Consider the following 21,610-nt stretch of genomic DNA (forward strand, 5'->3'; position numbering starts at 1 on the left):
GAAAACTCAATATTTAAGGATAATTCATGCTTAAAAAAGTGATCACAAATAATAGCTAAAAACGACGAAAACTCAATATTTAAGAGTTATGACCATTTTAAAGTTTTCGATAATTCATGCTTAAAAAAGTGATCACAAATAATAGCTAAAAACAACGAAAACTCAATATTTAAGGAGTTATGACCATTTCAAAGTTTTCGATAATTTGTGCTTAAAAAAGTGATCACAATTAATAGCTAAAAACAACGAAAACTCAATAGTTAAGGAGTTATGACCATTTTAAAGTTTTCAATAATTCATGTCCAAATAACTGATCACAAATAATAGCTAAAAACGCCGAAAACTCAATATTTAAGGAGTTATGGTCATTTTGAGGTTTTCGATAATTCGTGCTTAAAAAAGTGATCACAAATAATAGCTAAAAACGCCGAAAACTCAATATTTAAGGAGTTATGGCCATTTTAAAGTTTTCGATAATTCGTGCTTAAAAAAGTGATCACAAATAATAGCTAAAAACAACGAAAACTCAATATTTAAGGAGTTATGACCATTTTAAAGTTTTCGATAATTCATGCTTAAAAAAGTGATCACAAATAATAGCTAAAAACAACAAAAACTCAATATTTAAGGAGTTATATCCATTTTCAAGTTTTCGATAATTCATGCTTAAAAAAGTGATCACAAATAATAGCTAAAAACGACGAAAACTCAATATTAAAGGAGTTATGACCATTTTAAAGTTTTCGATAATTCATGCTTAAAAAAGTCATCACAAATAATAGCTAAAAGCCCCGAAAACTCAATATTTAAGGAGTTATGGCCATTTTAAAATTTTCGATAATTCATGCTTAAAAAAGTGATCACAAATAATAGCTAAAAACGCCGAAAACTCAATATTTAAGCATAATTCATGCTTAAAAAAGTGATCACAAATAATAGCTAAAAACGACGAAAACTCAATATTTAAGAGTTATGACCATTTTAAAGTTTTCGATAATTCATGCTTAAAAAAGTGATCACAAATAATAGCTAAAAACAACGAAAACTCAATAGTTAAGGAGTTATGACCATTTTAAAGTTTTCGATAATCCATGTCCAAATAACTGATCACAAATAATAGCTAAAAACACCGAAAACTCAGTATTTAAGGAGTTATGACCATTTTAAAGTTTTCAATAATTCATGTCCAAATAACTGATCACAAATAATAGCTAAATACGCCGAAAATTCAATATTTCAGGAGTTATGACCATTTTAAAGTTTTCGATAATTCATGCTTAAATAAGTGATCACAAATAATAGCTAAAAACGACGAAAACTCAATATTTAAGGAGTTATGGTCATTTTACAGTTTTCGATAATTCATGCTTAAAAAGTAATCACAAATAATAGCTAAAAACGCGGAAAACTCAATATTTAAGGAGTTATGGCCATTTTGAAGTTTTCGATAATTCATGCCCAAATAACTAATCACAAATAGAAGCTTAGAACGCCGAAAACTCAATATTTAAGGAGTTATGGCCATTTTAAAGTTTTCGATAATTCATGCTTAAAAAAGTGATAACAAATAGTAGCTAAAAACTGATCACAAATAATAGCTGATGGGCACAACTTCCTGCCGAGCATCACGACACACGTAGATGTATTGAAAGCTAGAGGGATTGGAACTGGTAAAGCATCAACAGTTTCTATCGTATGGAATCTATCGTAAAGAATGTCATCAAAAGCTTCAAACCGGTTAAGGCAGCGAGATCCTTATTGAAAAACGGAGAAGTCATAAGCCGCAATACTAAAAAAACAGTAAGAAATGCTCAAAAGTCGGGCGGCGCCGACTATATGATACCATACACCACTATGCATATTTAGTAGAGCTCTCGTAAAAGAAAGGTTTATAATGGGAATTTCTGAGCTCTATGAGATATCTGGTACAAAATATGATTTTGATAGAGTGCATATTCTGAAAGTTAGAGACTTAAACCAAATCGGATGAAATATATATATAGAGCTACAGCTATATCTGTGCTGATTTTCACCAAGTTTTAAATGTTAACTTCTAGAATGGATTCGCTCGGAAGTGCAACTTTTCACTCACTTTGGACTGAAATTAGTCATTTGGTGCACAAGAATCCGAAAATCGGACGAAGATATATAGGGAAGCTATATCCAAATCTGATCCGATCTTGATAGAATTTGAATCATGTATTGCTAGGCTGAATCTAATATCTGGTACCAAATATCAACTTTATTGCGTGTATATTACGAATATAAGGGACTTAAACACCAAAATCGGATGAAACTTATATATGGAAGCTATAGCTATATCTGAACCGATTTCCAACAAATTTGAAGTACTTTTTTCTGTACTAAATTTGGTCGGAAGTGCCAAAATTCTCACCATTTGTACTGATATTAGCCATTTGGTGCACAAGAAACCTCAAGTCGCATGAAGATATATATGGGAGCTATATTCAAATCTGAACCGAACTTGATAAAATATGATCTATAAATTGCTAGGCTGTATCTGATATCTGGTGCTTAATAAATGGGACCTATACCAATATCTGAACCGATTTTCACCAAATTTGAAGCAAATGCTTTTAGGCTGAATTCGGTCGGATGTAGCAAAATTCACTCCATTTGGACTTATATAAGCCATTTGGTGCAAAGGAAACCTAAAATCGGATAAAGATATATATGGGAGCTATACTAAATTTGGACAGATTTTCACCAATTTCAATAGGGTTCGTCCTTGGGCCAAACAAATGTTGTTTGGAAAATTTCATCTAAATCGGATAATAAATGCGACCTGCATTTTGTTTACAAAAATACACGGACAGACGAACGGTCGTACGGACATGCATAAATCGACTCAAAATGTGATCCTATGCTTATCACAAAAAGGAACTATGGGTCTATCTCGATTCCTTTCCCATGTTACAAACAAATGCACAAAGACATAATACCCTTACCACTATGTGGTGTAGGGTATAAAAACGTTTTAATCAATGAAATCCGGTAATGTGTGAATGAAATCCGACAAGATATTTATACCCTACATCACAAGGTGGTAAGGGTATTATGTCTTTGTGCATTTGTTTGTAACAGGCAAAAGGATCCGTCCGTCTGTCCGTCCGTCCGTCTATCCATGTGTTGTGGTAAACAAATCATAGTTCCATTTATTGCCCTATCCAGATGAAAATTTGCACAAATCATTTGTTTGGCCCAAGGACGAACCCTAGTGAAATCGGTCAAAATTTAGATATAGCTCCCATATATATTGTTCATCCGATTTGTTATTTTTGTCCTCCGCAGCCGTAATATGCACTCTGTAACAACAATATTTGGGGAAATATAGCAAATACAGCTCAGAAATACACTTGCTAAATTTTATCGAGATCGGTTCAGATTTGGATATAGTTCCCACATATAACTTCGTCCGATTTACCTTTTATTGTGCACCAAATGGGATGAAATTTGGCACTTACGACCGAATTGAGTATAGAAGCTAGTATGTCAAATTTGGTGAAGATCGGTTCAGATATAGCTCCCATATATATTGTTAATCCGATTTGTTGTATTTGTTACCCACAGCCGTAATATGCACTCCGTTACAACGATATTCAATGAAATATATCAAATACAGCTCAGAAATATCTTTGGAAAATTTTACCGAGATCGGTTCGGTTGTGGATATAGCTACCATATATATATATTTATCCGATTTCAAATTAATTGTGCACCAAATGTGCAATACAGGTTCGAATTTAAAAGATACAAATGCATCGGCATCTTTTGTCCTTTGAACTTAAAATTATAATCATAGCGTGTATAATTGAATTCTCCCATAAAAACTTTGAATTGTTATGTGGAGCTCTACTAAATTAGCAAAGTGGTGTAGGGTATCATAAAGTCGGCCCCACCCGACTTTAAGACTTTATTTACTGTTTTGATTCGATGTTATTTTAGCAAAGTAGAATATTATATTAAAATGTTCATATCTGAAAGGGATTTGGTCTGCGATAAATAAGTGGCCATAATAATGGTGTAGGGTATCTCATGGTCGACTCCATCTGTCTGTAGCCCTTAATTATTTGTCTATCATTCAGTTAAGTTCAATAAATGCTATTCATTTAAATAAACAAATAATTGGTTCCAATTTTCCAGTATTGCGAACTAACCAAATACTCAATGTTCGGCCCTCTTACGAAAGGGCAATTCATTTTGAGTTTCGATTGTCTCTTGCTCATTCCCAAACCGTGAAAGAGAGATAACAGACGACACTTACTCGGCTTTGAATTTCATTGTATTAGTTTAGTTGTTACTCAACTATCGACGAGAACAGATCGTTTAAATAAATTGTCGGAAATTGTTTTCTCTGCCAGAATAAATAAATTGATATATTGTGCGCGGAAATGATGCTCCTAATAAGTCTATGGCTGATGGCAGCCGTTTGTGGTTTATTTTACATGTTTTTACGATGGAATTTCAACTATTGGCGGTATTCCGGTGTCAATGGGCCAAAGCCTGAAATCTACTTTGGAAACTTGCCCAGTGCTGTAACGAAAAAACGTCATGTTGTCTACGATATGTGTGATATTTATAAGTATGTCTGACAATGGAAAAGGGTGAATCAATTGCTATAGCAAACAAATAGTGATGACATACATATGAAGTGTGTTTTAGTGAGAACAGACATCGCCAATCAAAGAGATAGCGTTGAAAGACACCAAAGATAACTAAAATCAATAAATTTCACTTTCAATGTAGATTTTAATTAAGATTTATTCAAAGAACGTATTCTGACCAAGTCCCACCTTATCATTTTGAAATGATATCAACTGAAATATGTTTGATTGTTGAGATTTTGGCATTTGACTGACAAAATGATTTGAATCAAGTAACAATGCCTTTTTATTTGGCCGGGACGAACTTCTATACCATCCACCCCGTGAAAGAATAAAATAATTTTCAATTTTTTAAATTTTATAATATTGGAAAATTTTATTTTTGTTTTGGATAATATTCTGCATATCATCTCATTTTGTGTCGCTGATAAATGTCTTTAATTGGCGCTTGGAGCCCCTGTACGTATATTACATTAAATAGCTATACTAATAGGGTTCAATTGACACCATCAATTTTTTCAATTAACTATTTGTTTGTGTGTGTGAGTGTCTATAAAAAGGAATAGCGGTTGAATTAAGTTAACGCTTTAAACAATGTTCATTTAACATATTCCCAAAAAAACTCCCAAGGAATTTGTATACCCTACGTGGTGTAGGTAAGGGTATTATGTCTTTGTGCATAAATACTTTTGAGAATCTTCATAGAATTACTTTCTGAGTCGATTTATGCATGTCAGTCCGTGCCCATATATTTTTGTGAACAAAATGCAGGTCATAATTATTATCCGACTGAGATGAAATTTTCCAAAAAATATTTGTTTAGCCCAAGGACGAACCCTACTGAAAACGGTGAGAATCGGTTCTGATTTAGAGGTAGCTCCCATTTATATATTCAACCGATTTCGGGTTAATTGTGCACCAAATGGTCAATATCAGTCCAAATTTTGGAATATCCGACCAAATCCAGACTAGAAGCAAGTACATCAAATTTGGAGAAAATCGGTTCAGATATAGCTATAGCTCACATGTTTCATCCGATTGCTATTAAGTCCCGCCCATTCGTAATAAGCACTCCACAAGAATGATATTTGGTATCAAATATCAGATGCAGCTCAGAAAAAAAGTGCCTAAAATTTCGTCAAGATCGGTTCAGATTTGGATATAGTTCCCATATATATATTTAACCCATTTCACGTTAATTGTGCACCAAATGGCCAATATCAGTACAAATAATCTGAATTTTGGCACATCCGAACGAATTTAGTTTACAAAGAAGTCCGTCAAAGTTTGAGAAAATCGGTTCAGAAATAGCTATAGCTCTCATATATATCTTTCATACGATTTGGAGTTTTAAGTCCCTCACATGCGTAATATGAGGAGCGCATATAATATTTGGTATCAAATATCAGATGCAGCTCAGAAATAAGAGCCTAAAATTTAGTCCAGATCGGTTTAGATTTGCATATACCTTCGATATATATTTACCCAATTTCAGATTTATGGTGCACCAAATGGCTGAATTCATCCTTGAAATAAGTACTTCAAATTTTGGTGAAAATCGGTGCAGATATAGTTATAGATCCCATATATATGTTTCATCCGATTCGGTGTTATAGTCCCTCGCATGCGTAATATGCACTCCACAACAAGAATATTTGATACGGGACATCAGTTACTGCTCGAAAATAACTCTGCCAAATGTTATCGAGGTCGGGTCAGATTGTTATATACCTTCGATATACATTTTCATCCGATTTTACGGTTATTGTCCACAATATATGTCATATCAGCCCAAATTGGACAGATTTTTTAAGATTCAGCAAAAATTTTCAATTTAGTAAAACTCGGTGCGGTATATCTATTGCTTCAGTAAATATTTTTTTAAATGTAATTCTTATCGAAGTCATATCATGCACTATACAGTAATGCTATTTGGATATAGTTCAGATTTGGATATGGTTCCCAAATTTATCTTAAGCATTCAAATAAGGTTAATAGTTGCCATAACCTATTTTACATAAATTCCCACTATAAACTGTTTTTGTTACGGGAGCTCTCCTTAATACGCATAGGGGTGTAGGGTATAATATAGTCGGCCCGCTCGACTTTTGACCTTTCCTTACTGGACTTAATTGCTCTTTTTTATTTATACCATCGAACCGTTGCTCATTCTTTTCTGAAGTTGTGTGTTCAGTTTCTCTAATGGCTTTGGTTATTTTATACCCTCCACCCTTCTATGGAGGGTATATTAACTTTGTCATTCCGTTTCTAGCATCCCTATATATTCGCCGTAGACACCATAAAGTATATATATTCATAATTAGCATAAAATTCTAAGTCGATTTAACGATATTTGTCTGTCTATCCGTCCGCCTGTCTTTTGAAATCACGATACAGCCCACATTACTTGACATAGAGCTTCAAAATTTGACAGAACAAGTTGTATTGTGTCTAGGATGGTTGGTATTGAAAATGAAATATATCGTTCCACGTTTTGGTACAACCGCCATGTAAAGGTACATCCCGATATTCGGCATTTTGATGATTTTCGCCACATTTTGTTTACGGATTTGTCTAAAAATTGGTATTTGTAAGTCCACGTTTTTGTATTACCCCCATACAACGTTACCTCACGATATTAGATGTTTTGATGATTCTTGCCACATTTTTTCACGGATTTGTCTAAAAATTGGTACTTGTAGTTCGTAATGGGTTCTAACTCTGATGGAGCAACATTGTATGTATAGGTCCACTTTTGGTATAGCCGCCATATAACGGTACCTAAAAATTGGTATTTGTAGTTCATAATGGATTCTAGCCCAGTGGCCTAACATTGAATATTTGGTTCCACGTTTTTTTATAGCGTACATGTAACAATTCGGTATTTTGATAATCCACATTTGCCCACGAAATTTTTTCAAATTTTGCATTTTAGAAGATTTGGTAGATGACATTTCTTGAAATATAAAATTGTTTATAGAGGTTCCCGTTTTGGTAAGGCCCCATATAACGGCCCCTTTTTTTTGATAATTTTAACTGCACTATCCAAACGGTTTTACTGGTATATGAAGTTTCCCTCAGGATATCCACCATTTCAATGAAATTATTCAATTATTTATGTCAAATCTTGTATTAAACTTTAAAATGGTAGCTAATTGTGAATAAGGTTTTCCCATACCTCTCATATAGTGGTATCTCAAAATATTTGTAATTTTATTATTTAGGCCATATTTCTTACCGGAATTATTTAAAATATTGAATTTTTATTACTTCTTTATTTTCATATTTTTAAAAAAATCAAATTTTTCCTCTTTCCAGTACTTATAAATACTCGGACGATTTCGTTGGTATATTCAAAAATCGTACGCCACAATTATTTATATTAAATCCGGAGCTTGCAAGGCGAATTTATGTTCAAGATTTCAAGAATTTTCATGACAATGAAAGTTTTAATATGGTGAGTAGACTACAATTGCATAAGTTTATATAAAATGGTTTTTCACAAAAGCTCCTTTCGAACTGAGTCGATTTTGAAACTGTTACTTAACTCAATTTGACTCAGTACCTTTTTTCTTGGATATTTCTTTTAGATCGATGAGAAAACTGACTTTCTGTTTGCCAATAATCCATTCGTAACTGGTGGTGAAAAATGGAAACAACGTCGATCGGAAATAATTCCTGGTTTGACTTTAAGCCGAGTAAATATACATTGCGATGTTAAATGCAATGAAATACTTTAACAAATTTGTTTTGCAGATTAAATCAATGTTTCCAATAACTTTGGAAATATGCAAACGTATGACCAGCTACATAGAGCAGGAAATTAAACTTCCATCTGAAAATGGCATGGATGCAAAAGATGTAAGTAATGCGAATATTTTTAAAGTTTAGGAGATAATTTCTAAAGTTACATGGTTGTCATTCTGGGGGCTTTAGTAATTTGCATATGCTTCTTGTTACCTCAATGGAACTGGGATGTGAAATTACAAGGACATTTGTAGCAAATTCCGGCAATGTGCTAAATTTTTCGAAATTGAAGAGGGATTTTATACCCTCACCCATATGAATACACAGGCTATGTGATTTGATACGGCAAAAACGTGCCCCAACGAAGTAAAGGGTTTTGACACTAGGTCTCTTTGGACCTAGGTACAGAACATTTGTAGATGGTGTTCGTCCCACCATAACTCTCGAAGGGAGCATCTGATTTCACTCAATATTGGAAATATTATTATCAAAGTTAGTTTGAGTTCGGAGATGGACCATAACAGCCCACTCTTTCTGATACTTCCCTCACAACGGGTCAACATTTTGATCCGAAATGAGCATCCGATTCTTTTCAAACTTCACACATTGAAATACAATCGATATATTTTTATCAGACTTATAAATGGACATAGGCTGGGATTATAAATCTTTCGACAAAACCCGGATTTTTAACTTCTTTTTAAAGCAACATTGATGGCAGTTGTTATGGATCATAATGAAATTTGGTCTAGAGTATTTATACCCTACACCACAAGTGGTAAGAATATTCTGTCTATGTGCATTTGTTTGTACCAGGGAGAAGGAACCGAGATAGACCCATAAATACTTTTGAGAATCTTCAAAGAATCACTTTCTGAGTCGATTTATCCATGTCAGTCCGTCTGTCCACGTATTTTAGTGAACAAAATGCAGGTGGAATTTATTATCCGATTGAGATGAATTGCTTGGCCCAACAAGAAACCTATTGAAATTGGTGAGAATATGTTCAAATTTATATATAGCTCCCATATATATCTTCAACCGATTTGGGGTTAATTGTGCACCAAATGGCCAATATCAGCCCAAATGACCTGAATTTTGGCACATCCCCCCAAATTTAATCTAGAAGCAAGTACATCGAATTTAGTGAAAATCGGTTCCGATATAGCTATAGTTTCCATATATATGTTTCACCTGATTTGGTGTTCAAGTCCCTCACATGCGTAATAAGAACTTCACAACAATGATATTTGGTACCAGATATCAGATACAGCGCAAATACTTCTGCCAATATTTTTTTCAAGATCGGTTAGATTTGGATATAGGTCCCATATATATCTTCAACGGATTTCGGGTAAATAGTGCACCAAATGGCCAATATCAGTCCAAAATACCTGGATATTGTTACATCCGACCGAATTCAACCGACCGACAAATTATGAAAAGAGTAGGTAGCTATAGCTTCCGTATATAGTTTTCATCCGATTTGATGTTTAATTCCCTCAAATTCGTAATATCTATTCGACAACAATGATATTTGGCACCAGATATCTTATAGAGCTCGGAAATACCTTTGCCAAATTTTATCGAGATCGGCTAAGATTTGGACATAGCTCCTAAATATTCCTAACCCGATTTCAGATTTATTATTAAAATAATGGATTTATTGTTAATAGAGGGATAGGAACAAGGAGGGGCAGAGAAAGAGGGTGAGTCAGAGAGGGAGAGAGAGAAAAGGTCAATGAACCCTTGACATGGGGTCAATGACCTCTTGACCTGGGGTCACCTGGGGAAGGAAGTAGAGAGAGAAGGAGGAAGAGGGAGAGAGCGAGAGAAAAGGTCAAAGACCCCTTGACATATGGTCAATGACCTCTTGTCCTGGGGTCAATGACCTCTTGACCTGGGGAAAAAAGTAGATAGAGAGGAAGAAGAAGGGACAGAGAAAGATAGGTAGATGGAGAATGAGAGATGAAGATGGAGAGTGAGAGAAGAAGAGAGAGGGAGAGAGAGAAAAGGTCAATGACCTCTTCACCTGGGGTCAAAGACCTCTTGACCTGGGGTCAATGATCTCCTGAGGAAGAAGGAGCGACTGAGAAAGAGAGGAAGATGGATGGTAAGAGGGGAAGGGGGAGAGAGAGAGAGGGAGAAAATGTCAATGACCTCTTGAACTGGGGTCAATGACCTCTTGACCTGGGGTCATTGACCTTTTCTCACTCTTCCCCTCACTCTCTCTCCTCCTCTCTCTCAATGACCTGGGGTCAATGATCTCTTGAGGAAGAAGGAGGGACAGAGGAAGAGGGAGAGAAGAAGATAAAGGGAAGGGGGAGGGAGAGAAGATAGAGAGGGGGAGAGAGGAAAGAGAGAGAGAAAGAGAGAAAAGGTCAATGACCTCTTGACTTGGGGTCAATGACCTCTTGAAAGAGGGAGAGAGAGGAAGAAGAGAGAGAGGAAGAAGAGAAGGATAGAGAGAGGAAAAGGGAGAGAGGAAGAGGGAGAGAGGGAGAGATAGGAAGAGGGAGAGAGAGGAAGAGAGAGAGAAAAGGTCAATGACCCCAGGTCACGAGGTCATTGACCCCAGGTCAATGAGAGAGGGAAGAGGGAGAGAGAGGAAGAAGAAGAAGAGAGAGGTAGAGGGAGAGTGAGAGAGGAAGAGGGAGAGTGAGAGAGGAAGAGGGAGAGTGAGAGAGGAAGAGGGAGAGTGAGAGAGGAAGAGGCGGGGGGGGAGAAGAAGAGAGAGGGAGCGAGAGGAAGAAGAGAGGGAGCGAGAGGAAGAAGAGAGGGAGCGAGAGGAAGAAGAGAGGGAGCGAGAGGAAGAAGAGAGGGAGCGAGAGGAAGAAGAGAGGGAGCGAGAGGAAGAAGAGAGGGAGCGAGAGGAAGAAGAGAGGGAGCGAGAGGAAGAAGAGAGGGAGCGAGAGGAAGAAGAGAGGGAGCGAGAGGAAGAAGAGAGGGAGCGAGAGGAAGAAGAGAGGGATAGAGACGGGCAGAGAGAAAGGAAGAGAGAGAGAGGAAGAGGGAGAGAGAGAGAGAGGAAGAGGGAGAGAGAGAGAGAGGAAGAGGGAGAGAGAGAGAGAGGAAGAGGGAGAGAGAGAGAGGAAGAGGGAGAAAGAGAGAAAAGGTCAATGACCTCTTGACCTGGGGTCATTGACCTTTTCTCTCTTTCTCCCTCTTCCTCTCTCTCTCTGCCTCTCTTTCTCTCTCTGTCTATCTTCCTCTTCCTCTCTCTCTCTCTCTCGCTCTCTTCCTCTTCCTCTCTCTCTCGACCTCTTGACCTGGGGTCAATGACTTCTTGATCTGGCGTCATTGACCTTTTCTCTCTCTCTCTCTCTCTCTCTTCCTTTCTCTCTCTCTGCCTCTCTTTCTCTCTCTCTCTGTCTCTCTTCCTCTCTCTCTCTCTCTCTCTCTCTCTTCACTCTCTCATTGACCTGGGGTCAATGACCTCGTGACCTGGGGTCGTTGACTTTTTCTCTCTCTCTCTATTTCACTCTCTCTTCGTCTCTGTCTCTTCCCCTCTCTCTCTCTCTCTCTCTCTTCATTGACCTTTTCTCTCTCTCTTTCTCTCTCCACCCCTTCCTCTCTCTCTCTCTTCTTCTCTACCTCCCTCCCTCCCTCTATCTTCTTCTCTCCCTCTCTTTTCTTCTCTCCCTCTTCCTCTGTCCCTCTTTCTTAATCAAAGGGGTCATTGACCCCATGTCAAGAGGTCATTGACCTTTTTTCTCTCTCTCTCCCTCTTCCTCTCTCTCAATGACCTGGGTTCAATGACCTCGTAACCTGGGGTCATTGACCTTTTCTCTCTCTCTCTTCCTCTCTCTTTCGTCCTCTCACTCTCTCTCTTCCTTTCTCTCAATGACCTCTTGACCCGGGGTCAATGACCTCTTGAACTGGGATCAATGACCCTTTGATTTGGGTTCATTCACCTTTTCTCACTCTTCCCCTCACTCTCTCTCTTTCCTCCTCTTTCTCAATGACCCCTTGGCATGGGGTCAATGACCTCATAACCTGGGGTCACCTGGGGAAAGAAGTAGCGAGGGAGCAAGAAGAAGGGGCAGAGAAAGAGAGGAAGATGGAGAGTTAAAGAAGCAGAGAGAGGGAGAGAGAGAAAATGTCAATGACCTATTGACCTGGGGTCAATGACCTCTTGGCTTGGGGTCAATAACTTCTTGAGGAAGGGTGAGGGAGAGAGAGGAAGAAGAGAGAGAGAGGAAGAGGGAGAGAGAAAAGGTCAATGACCTCTTGACCTGAGGTCAACGACCTCTTGACCTGAGGTCAACGACCTCTTGACCTGGGGTCAATGACCTCTTGATGGAGAGAGCGGTAGAAGGGAGAGGTAGAGGGAGAGTGAGAGAGGAAGAGGGAGAGGGAGAGAAGAAGAGGGAGGGATAGAGAGAGGAAGAAGGGAGAGAGAGAGGAAGAGGAGAGAGAGAGAGGAAGAGGAAAGAGAGAGAGAGAGAGAGGAAGAGGGAGAGAGAGAGGGGGAGAGAAAGAGAGAATAGGTCAATGACCTCTTGACCTGGGGTCAATGACAATGAAAGAGGAAGAGGAAAGAAGGAGAGAGAGAGAGGAAGAAGATAGAGAGAGAAGAAGAAGAGAGAGAGGAAGAAGAGAGAGAGAAGAAGAAGAGAGAGAGGAAGAAGAGAGAGAGAAGAAGAAGAGAGAGAAGAAGAAGAGAGAGAAGAAGAAGAGAGAGAGAGAGGAAGAAGAGAGAGAGAGAGGAAGAGGGAGAGTGAGGAAGAAGGAGAGAGAGAGGAAGAGTGAGAGGGAGAGAGAGAGAAAAGGTCAATGACCTTTTGAACCGGGGTCAATGACCTCTTGACCTGGGGTCATTGACCTTTTCTCTCTCTCTGATATATGTTTCACCTGATTTGGTGTTCAAGTCCCTCACATGCGTAATAAGAACTTCACAACAATGATATTTGGTACCAGATATCAGATACAGCGCAAATACTTCTGCCAATTTTTTTTCAAGATCGGTTATATTTGGATATAGGTCCCATATATATCTTCAACGGATTTCGGGCCTCACCTGGGGTCAAAGACCTCTTGACCTGGGGTCAATGATCTCCTGAGGAAGAAGGAGCGACTGAGAAAGAGAGGAAGATGGATGGTAAGAGGGGAAGGGGGAGAGAGAGAGAGGGAGAAAATGTCAATGACCTCTTGAACTGGGGTCAATGACCTCTTGACCTGGGGTCATTGACCTTTTCTCACTCTTCCCCTCACTCTCTCTCCTCCTCTCTCTCAATGACCTGGGGTCAATGATCTCTTGAGGAAGAAGGAGGGACAGAGGAAGAGGGAGAGAAGAAGATAAAGGGAAGGGGGAGGGAGAGAAGATAGAGAGGGGGAGAGAGGAAAGAGAGAGAGAAAGAGAGAAAAGGTCAATGACCTCTTGACTTGGGGTCAATGACCTCTTGAAAGAGGGAGAGAGAGGAAGAAGAGAGAGGTAGAGGGAGAGGGAGAGAAGAAGAGAGCGGGAGCGAGAGGAAGAAGAGAGGGAGCGAGAGGAAGAAGAGAGGGAGCGAGAGGAAGAACAGAGGGAGCGAGAGGAAGAACAGAGGGAGCGAGAGGAAGAAGAGAGGGAGCGAGAGGAAGAAGAGAGAGAGAGAGAGGGAGAGAGAGAGAGAGGAAGAGGGAGAAAGAGAGAAAAGGTCAATGACCTCTTGACCTGGGGTCATTGACCTTTTCTCTCTCTCTCTCTCTTCCTCTCTCTCTCTGCCTCTCTTTCTCTCTCTCTTCTTCCTCTCGCTCCCTCTCTTCTTCCTCTCGCTCTCTTCCTCTTCCTCTCTCTCTCGACCTCTTGACCTGGGGTCAATGACCTCTTGATCTGGCGTCATTGACCTTTTCTCTCTCTCTCTCTCTCTCTTCCTTTCTCTCTCTCTCTCTGCCTCTCTTTCTCTCTCTCTCTCTCTCTCTCTCTTCCCTCTCTCATTGACCTGGGGTCGTTGACTTTTTCTCTCTCTCTCTCTTTTTCACTCTCTCTTCGTCTCTGTCTCTTCCCCTCTCTCTCTCTCTCTCTCTTCATTGACCTTTTCTCTCTCTCTTTCTCTCTCCACCCCTTCCTCTCTCTCTCTCTTCTTCTCTACCTCCCTCCCTCCCTCTATCTTCTTCTCTCCCTCTCTTTTCTACTCTCCCTCTTCCTCTGTCCCTCTTTCTTAATCAAAGGGGTCATTGACCCCATGTCAAGAGGTCATTGACCTTTTTTCTCTCTCTCTCCCTCTTCCTCTCTCTCTCTTCCTCTCTCTCAATGACCTGGGTTCAATGACCTCGTGACCTGGGGTCAATGACCTCATAACCTGGGGTCACCTGGGGAAAGAAGTAGCGAGGGAGCAAGAAGAAGGAGCAGAGAAAGAGAGGAAGATGGAGAGTTAAAGAAGCAGAGAGAGGGAGAGAGAGAAAATGTCAATGACCTATTGACCTGGGGTCAATGACCTCTTGGCTTGGGGTCAATAACTTCTTGAGGAAGGGTGAGGGAGAGAGAGGAAGAAGAGAGAGAGAGGAAGAGGGAGAGAGAAAAGGTCAATGACCTCTTGACCTGAGGTCAACGACCTCTTGACCTGGGGTCAATGACCTCTTGATGGAGAGAGCGGTAGAAGGGAGAGGTAGAGGGAGAGTGAGAGAGGAAGAGGGAGAGAAGAAGAGGGAGGGACAGAGAGAGGAAGAAGGGAGAGAGAGAGGAAGAGGAGAGAGAGAGAGGAAGAGGAAAGAGAGAGAGAGAGAGGAAGAGGGAGAGAGAGAGGGGGGAGAGAAAGAGAGAAAAGGTCAATGACCTCTTGGCCTGGGGGTCAATGACCTCTTGACCTGAGGTCAATGACCTCATGAAAGAGGAAGAGGAAGGAAGAAGAGAGAGAGAGAGAGGAAGAAGATAGAGAGAGAAGAAGAAGAGAGAGAGGAAGAAGAGAGAGAGGAAGAAGAGAGAGAGAGGAAGAAGAGAGAGAGAGGAAGAAGAGAGAGAGAGGAAGAGGGAGAGTGAGGAAGAAGGAGAGAGAGAGGAAGAGGGAGAGAGAGAGAAAAGGTCAATGACCTTTTGAACCGGGGTCAATGACCTCTTGACCTGGGGTCGTTGACCTTTTCTCTCTCTTCCTCTCTCTCTCCTCCCATATCTCTCTTCCTCTCTCTCTCTCTCCGCCTCTCTTCCTCTTTCTCTCGCTCTCTTCCTCTCTCTTCCTTCCTCTCTCTCTCTCGACCTCTTGACCTGGGGTCAATGACCTCATGCACTGGGGTCAATGACCTCGTGACCTAGGGTCATTGAACTTTTCTCTCTCTCTTCCTCTCTCTCTCTCCCTCTCGCTCTCTTCCTCTTCCTCTCTCTCTCTCTTCCCTCTCTCATTGACCTGGGGTCAATGACCTCGTGACCTGGGGTCTCTCTCTTTTTCACTCTCTCTATCCCTCATCCTCTCTCTCCCTCTTTCTCTCTCTCTCTCTTCCTCTCTCTCAATGACACCTTGACCTAAGGTCAATGACCTCGTGACCTGGGGTCATTGACCTTTTCTCACTCTTCCCCACACACTCTCTCTCTCTCTCTCTCTCCTCCTCTCGCTCAATGACCCCTTGGCATGGGGTCAATGACCTCTTGACCTGGGGTCTCCTGGGGAAAGAAGTAGCGAGAGAGGAAAAAGAAGGGGCAGAGAAAGAGAGGAAGATGGAGAGTTAAAGAAGAAGGGAGAGAGAAAATGTCAATGACCTCTTGTCCTGGGGTCTGTGACCTCTAGAGGAAGAAAGATGGACAGATAAAGAAAGGAAATGGAGAGTGAGATAGGAAGAGGGAGATAAGAAGAGAGAGAGGAAGGAGAGAGAGGAAGAGGAAGAGAGAGGATGAGGGATAGAGAGAGAGAAAAGGTCAAGGACCTCTTGACCTGGGGTCAATGACCTCGTGACCTGGGGTCAATGACCTCTTGACCTGGGGTCAATGACCTCTTGACCTGGGGTCAATGACCTCTTGAGGAAGAAGGAGGGACAGAGAAAGAGGGAGAGAAGATGATAGAGGGAGGGAGGTGGAGAAGAAGAGAGAGTGGGAGAGAGGAAAAAGAGAGAGAGAGGAAGGGGGTGAGAGAGGAAGGGGGAGAGAGAGAAAGAGAGGAAAAGAGAAAAGGTCAATGACCACTTGACCTGGGGTCAATAACCTCTTGAAGGAGAGAGAGGGAGGGAGAGAGAGGTAGAAGGAGAGTGAGAGTGAGAGAGGAAGAAGAGAGAGAGGAAGAAGAGAGAGAGAAAGAGAGAAAAGGTCAATGACCTCTTAATGGAGAGAGAGAGGTAGAGGGAGAGTGAGAGAAGAAGAGAGAGGGAGAAAGAGAGAGGAAGAGGGAGAGAGAGAAAGAGAGAAAAGGTCAATGACTTCTTGACCTGGGGTCAATGACCTCTTGACCTGGGGTCAATGACCTCTTGAAAGAGGGGGAGAGGAAGAAGAGAGAGATAGAGGGAGCGTGAGAGAGGAAGAGGGAGAGAAGAAGAGAGAGGTAGAGGGAGCGCGAGAGAGGTAGAGGGATCACGAGAGAGGAAGAAGGAGAGAAGAAGAGAGAGGTAGAGGGAGCGCGAGAGAGGAAGAGGGAGAGAGGGGGAGAGAGAGGAAGAGAGAAGGAAGAGGGAGAGAGAGATGGGAAGAGGGAGAGAAGAAGAGAGAGGGGGAGAGAGAGGAAGAGAGAAGGAAGAGGGAGAGAGAGATGGGAAGAGGGAGAGAGAGAGAGAGAGAGAGAGAGAGAGGGGAAGAAAGAGAAGAGGGAAGAGGGAGAGAGAGGAAGAGGCAGAGAGAGGAAGAGGGAGAGAGAGGAAGAGGGACAGAAAAGGTCAATGACCCCAGGTCAAGAGGTCATTGACCTTTCCTCTCTCTCTCTCTCTCTCTCTTCCTCTCTCTCTCTCTCTTCCTCTCTCTCTCTCTCTTCCTCTCTCTCTCTCTCTCTCTCTTCCTCTCTCTCAATGACACCTTGACCTGGGGTCAATGACCTCTTGACCTGGGGTCAATGACCTCTTGACCTGGGGTCATTGTCCTTTCCTCTCTCTTCCTCTCTCGCTCTCATCCTCTCTATACCTCATCCTCTCTCTCTCTCTTCTTCCTCTCTCTCTTCTTCTCTCCCTCTTCCTATCTCACTCTCCATTTTCCTCTCTTTATCTGTCCATCCTTCTTCCTCTAGAGGTCACTGACCCCAGGTCAAGAGGTGATTGACCTTTTCTCTCTCTCTCTGTACCTCTCTCTCTGTACCTCTCTCTTCTTCTTTCACTCTCCATCTTCCTCTCTTTCTCTGTCCCTCCTTCTTCCTCTCTCGCTACTTCTTTCCCCCGGTGACCCCAGGTCATGAGGTCATTGACCATATTTCAAGGGGTCATTGAGAGATGATGATTTTTATGATTTTTGCCACATTTTTCACGGATTTGTCTAAAAATTGGTATATGTTGGTCATAATGGATTCGAGCTCCGGTGGCGAAACATTGTATGTATAGGCTCACATTTTAGTATAACTCCGATATAAAGGTACCTCCAGATATTGGGTATTTTGATGATATTTGCCACATGTTTTCACGGATTTGTCTAAAAATTGGTATGTGTTGGTCATAATGGGTTCTAGATCCGGTGTCGAAACATTGTATGTAAAGGTTCACGTTTTGGTATAACTCCCATATAACGGGACCTCCCGATATATGGTATTTTGATGATTTTTGGAACATTTTCCCATTAATATGTCTAAAAAGTGGTATTTGTGGGTCATAATGGGTTCTAATGTTTCCTTTACCCTAAGGTGGATGGTATTTAAAGTTCGGCTCGGCCGTTTTTATACCCTACAACACTATGTGTTGGGGGTATTATAAGTTTGATTGGGCCAGAATTTATGTAACACCTCGAAATATTGGTTTCCCATATAGGAAAGTATATATGGATCTTCCTAGCTCGCCGAGCTGAGACGATCTAGCTATATATGTCCGTCCGTCCGTCTGTCCGTCCGTCTGTCCGTCTGTCCATGTTAATTTGTAATCACTCTACAGGTCGCAATTATGGCCCGATCTTCACGAAATTTATAATGGAGGTGGGTCTTAGGTCAGAATAGAACCCTATTTCTTTTGGAGATGATCGCATAATATTTAGGGGTTGAAATGGACCAAATACTGAAAAAATGTCGGATTTTGCAGTAGCTATACAGGTCGCAATTATAGACCAATCGACGCGGAATTTCGCATATAGCTAGAGTTTACCAATTTGGGTGGTCATCGGATAATATTTAGCGGGTAAAATATACCATATCTTTTGTGTTGAAAAAATTCAAAATTTTTCATTAAACCGCGAATATTTTAAATACCGGCGAAATCACAAAGCCATGACAAGGTTACTTCTGACCTTTACATTGATGTTAACATCCAATAAATCGGATATATAGCGAAATATGTGCGATATATATGTCTATCAAAGAAGATATGCTTGAAAGATCTCTTATATGTCGAGAACGGCTGAACTGATTTCGACAGTTCTCATTAATTCAGAATGACCTCTTGGCAGGAAAGAAACAACGTCTAAAAAATCGCATAAAAATATCTCTATGAAGATGAAAATATTGATTTTTTAAAATTTTCTCATATTTTTTCAATTTTGTCATATTTTTGGCATATTTTCATTTTAAATTAAACATTTGGTAATATTTCTACAGCTAACAAAACTAAGTACTTAGGATATCAGGATATCATATACAGATCGCATTTATGGCCCGATCCTTACGAAATTTTGCATGGGGATAAGATGTGGGTCAGAATAGAAGCCTACTCTTTTTGGAGATGATCGCCATATATTTAGGGGTTGAAATGGACCAAAAAACTGCAAAATTGTCAGCAGGTCGTAATTATCAACCGATCCTCACGCACATTTGAATGGGGGTTACCGGACATTGCAAAAGCCAAATTGGAAATGAGCAAATTAGTTTAAGTTGCTATTATTCGAAAATTAGAGAACGAAACCTGATGGTTTTCTTTATTATTTGGCACAATATCTTGTGGAATTCTTTCGAGTATCTCGCCTATATAAATTGTATCATTTATTATAGTGTTGTAGGGTATTCAACGGTCGGCCCCGCTCTACTGTAGCCTTTGCTTACTTGTTTTACTTGTTTTTAACTTGTTTTTAACTTTTTTTGTGCGACACAACTTTTTATTATTTGAGCAAGTATTTAACTGTTTGCAGTCCCACACCGGAATCCATACCTATACGGCTTCCTCGCAGTTTCCGCAGTAATCTTCCTATTCTTCATAATCGAATCTGCACCTCTTAAACTTTACTATACCCGAATTTTTTTTATTGATTTCAGATAACGTCTCGATTTATGGCCGATGTCATTGCCGATTGTGTAATGGGTTTGCAGAGCGACAGCTTCAAAGATGTTAACTCACCATTGCTGGTCAAACGACATGAAATGTTTCGATTTCATCCAGTCTACATGATCCTTACCGGTCTACTGCCAAGTATTGCAAAGATTAAAAAAGTTCGATCGATAAGTAAGGAATTCGAGGAGTATTTTGTCGATTTAATGGGCAAAACAATGGAAATGCGAAAATCTCATCTAGCAGCACAAGAAAGAGTCGATTTCCTTAATTACCTCTTGCAATTGCAAGAAAAGAAGAATTTAACCCATATGGAATTGTGTGCTCACGCAATGACTTTCATATTGGATGGATTCGAAACAGTGTCATCGATTCTGGCTCATACATTGTTACTGGTAAATATAGTAGTACAGGTATGTACTACAGCTTAATATTTGCTATTCATTTATTTTTCAGTTGGCTCGTCATCCAGAGAAACAAGAAAAATTGCGACTGGAAATTCAAGAAAATTTATCTTCAAATCGAGATTTTAATGCCATTCATGAATTGCCCTATCTTAATTCGTGTATCCTTGGTAAGAGTTTCCACAAAGGTCTTTAGTATCGGAGAGTTTCATTAGTGTTTATCTCTCAAACATTTTGTTTCAGAATCTCTACGTTTGTTTCCGGTGGATTTGTTTTCTCGTAAAATTTGCACCGAACCCATCGAATTGACAAATAAAAATGGCAAAACCTTCAAAGTTCCCCGTGGTATGTTGGTCATTATTCCCAAATATCCGATTATGATGGACGATGATTATTACCCGGATGCTTTGGAATTCCTTCCGGAAAGATTTTTAGAAGAAAGCGGTGGCGTTAAGAAATATCTCTCCAAAGGCGTCTATTGGTGTTATGGCGATGGTCCAAGAATTTGTCTAGGTATGGAAATCAATAAATGTATGCCTACAATTTCACACTGACTTTAAATCTTCCTTCAGGTGTAACTTTTGGTTTTGTCCAAATTAAGGCCGCCTTGGTGGAAATTTTAACATCATTCCGTGTTAAGCCAAATCCCAAAACTCGCACTGATTATGACTTGGATCCTACATATTTCTTGGCCCGTCTTGATGGTGGAATATATTTAGATTTTGAATTACTCTAAACTTGATCTCTTTGTCTTGATATGGAATACATAAATTATATTAACTGAATGAAAAAGTTAAGTAATAAAATATCTTGATTAAGCTAGTAATATTACAAGCTATGTTTGTGTCAAGTCTGTAGAGGGAAGAATAATGGAGAACAAAATAACAGGCCGGGCCGAACCATTTGGAACGAATTTGGCAATTCTCAGAAACAATAAAATCCGTTAAAAATTCTGTCAAAATATTAAAAATACCGAATGTAGCTGTTATATTAAGGTCCATAAGATGACATGGACCGGCATAGGTAACTTTTGCCATAAACCATTACAATATTCAAATACCAAATTTGAAACAATTACCGTGAGTAATGTCGCTAAATTCATCAAAATAGCGAATAACGGGAGGTTATATGGGGTCTATACGAAGAGGTGGATCTGCTCAGACGATTTTTTGTCTTATGATGTAGTATCCATTACGAACTTCAAATACCAAATTATAAACAATTCCGGTGAATAATGTCTCTAAAATCATCAAATTACCGAATATCGGGAGATACCGTTATATGGGGGCTATACGAAGACGTGTACCTGCACAGATAATCTCCTCTCATAGGCTGTAGCATCAATTACAAACATCAAATACCAAATTTGAAACAATTCCGGTGAATAATGTCGCTACAATCATCAAATACCGAATATCGGGAGGTGTTTTTATAAGGGGGCAATACGAAGACGTGGACCTGCACAGATAATCTCCTCTCATAGGCTGTAGCATCAATTACAAACATCAAATACCAAAATTGAAACAATTCCGGTGAATAATGTCGCTAAAC

At 39.9% G+C, this 21,610-nt stretch overlaps 1 protein-coding gene across 1 annotated transcript; it reads left to right on the forward strand.

The window, feature by feature from the left end:
• Positions 1 to 4,302: 4,302 nt before the first annotated feature.
• LOC101900938 (probable cytochrome P450 28a5) lies at positions 4,303 to 20,850 on the forward strand. The gene is made up of 8 exons (XM_059119170.1): positions 4,303 to 4,603; positions 7,944 to 8,082; positions 8,216 to 8,323; positions 8,382 to 8,486; positions 19,643 to 20,050; positions 20,112 to 20,229; positions 20,303 to 20,572; positions 20,632 to 20,850. Exons 1-8 carry the CDS (start codon positions 4,413 to 4,415, stop codon positions 20,793 to 20,795), a joined length of 1,503 nt encoding a protein of 500 aa, XP_058975153.1. The 5' UTR covers positions 4,303 to 4,412; the 3' UTR covers positions 20,796 to 20,850.
• Positions 20,851 to 21,610: the final 760 nt, after the last annotated feature.

Source organism: Musca domestica, unplaced genomic scaffold, assembly GCF_030504385.1.
Source record: "Musca domestica strain aabys unplaced genomic scaffold, Musca_domestica.polishedcontigs.V.1.1 14, whole genome shotgun sequence".
Taxonomy (NCBI): Eukaryota; Metazoa; Arthropoda; class Insecta; order Diptera; family Muscidae; genus Musca; species Musca domestica.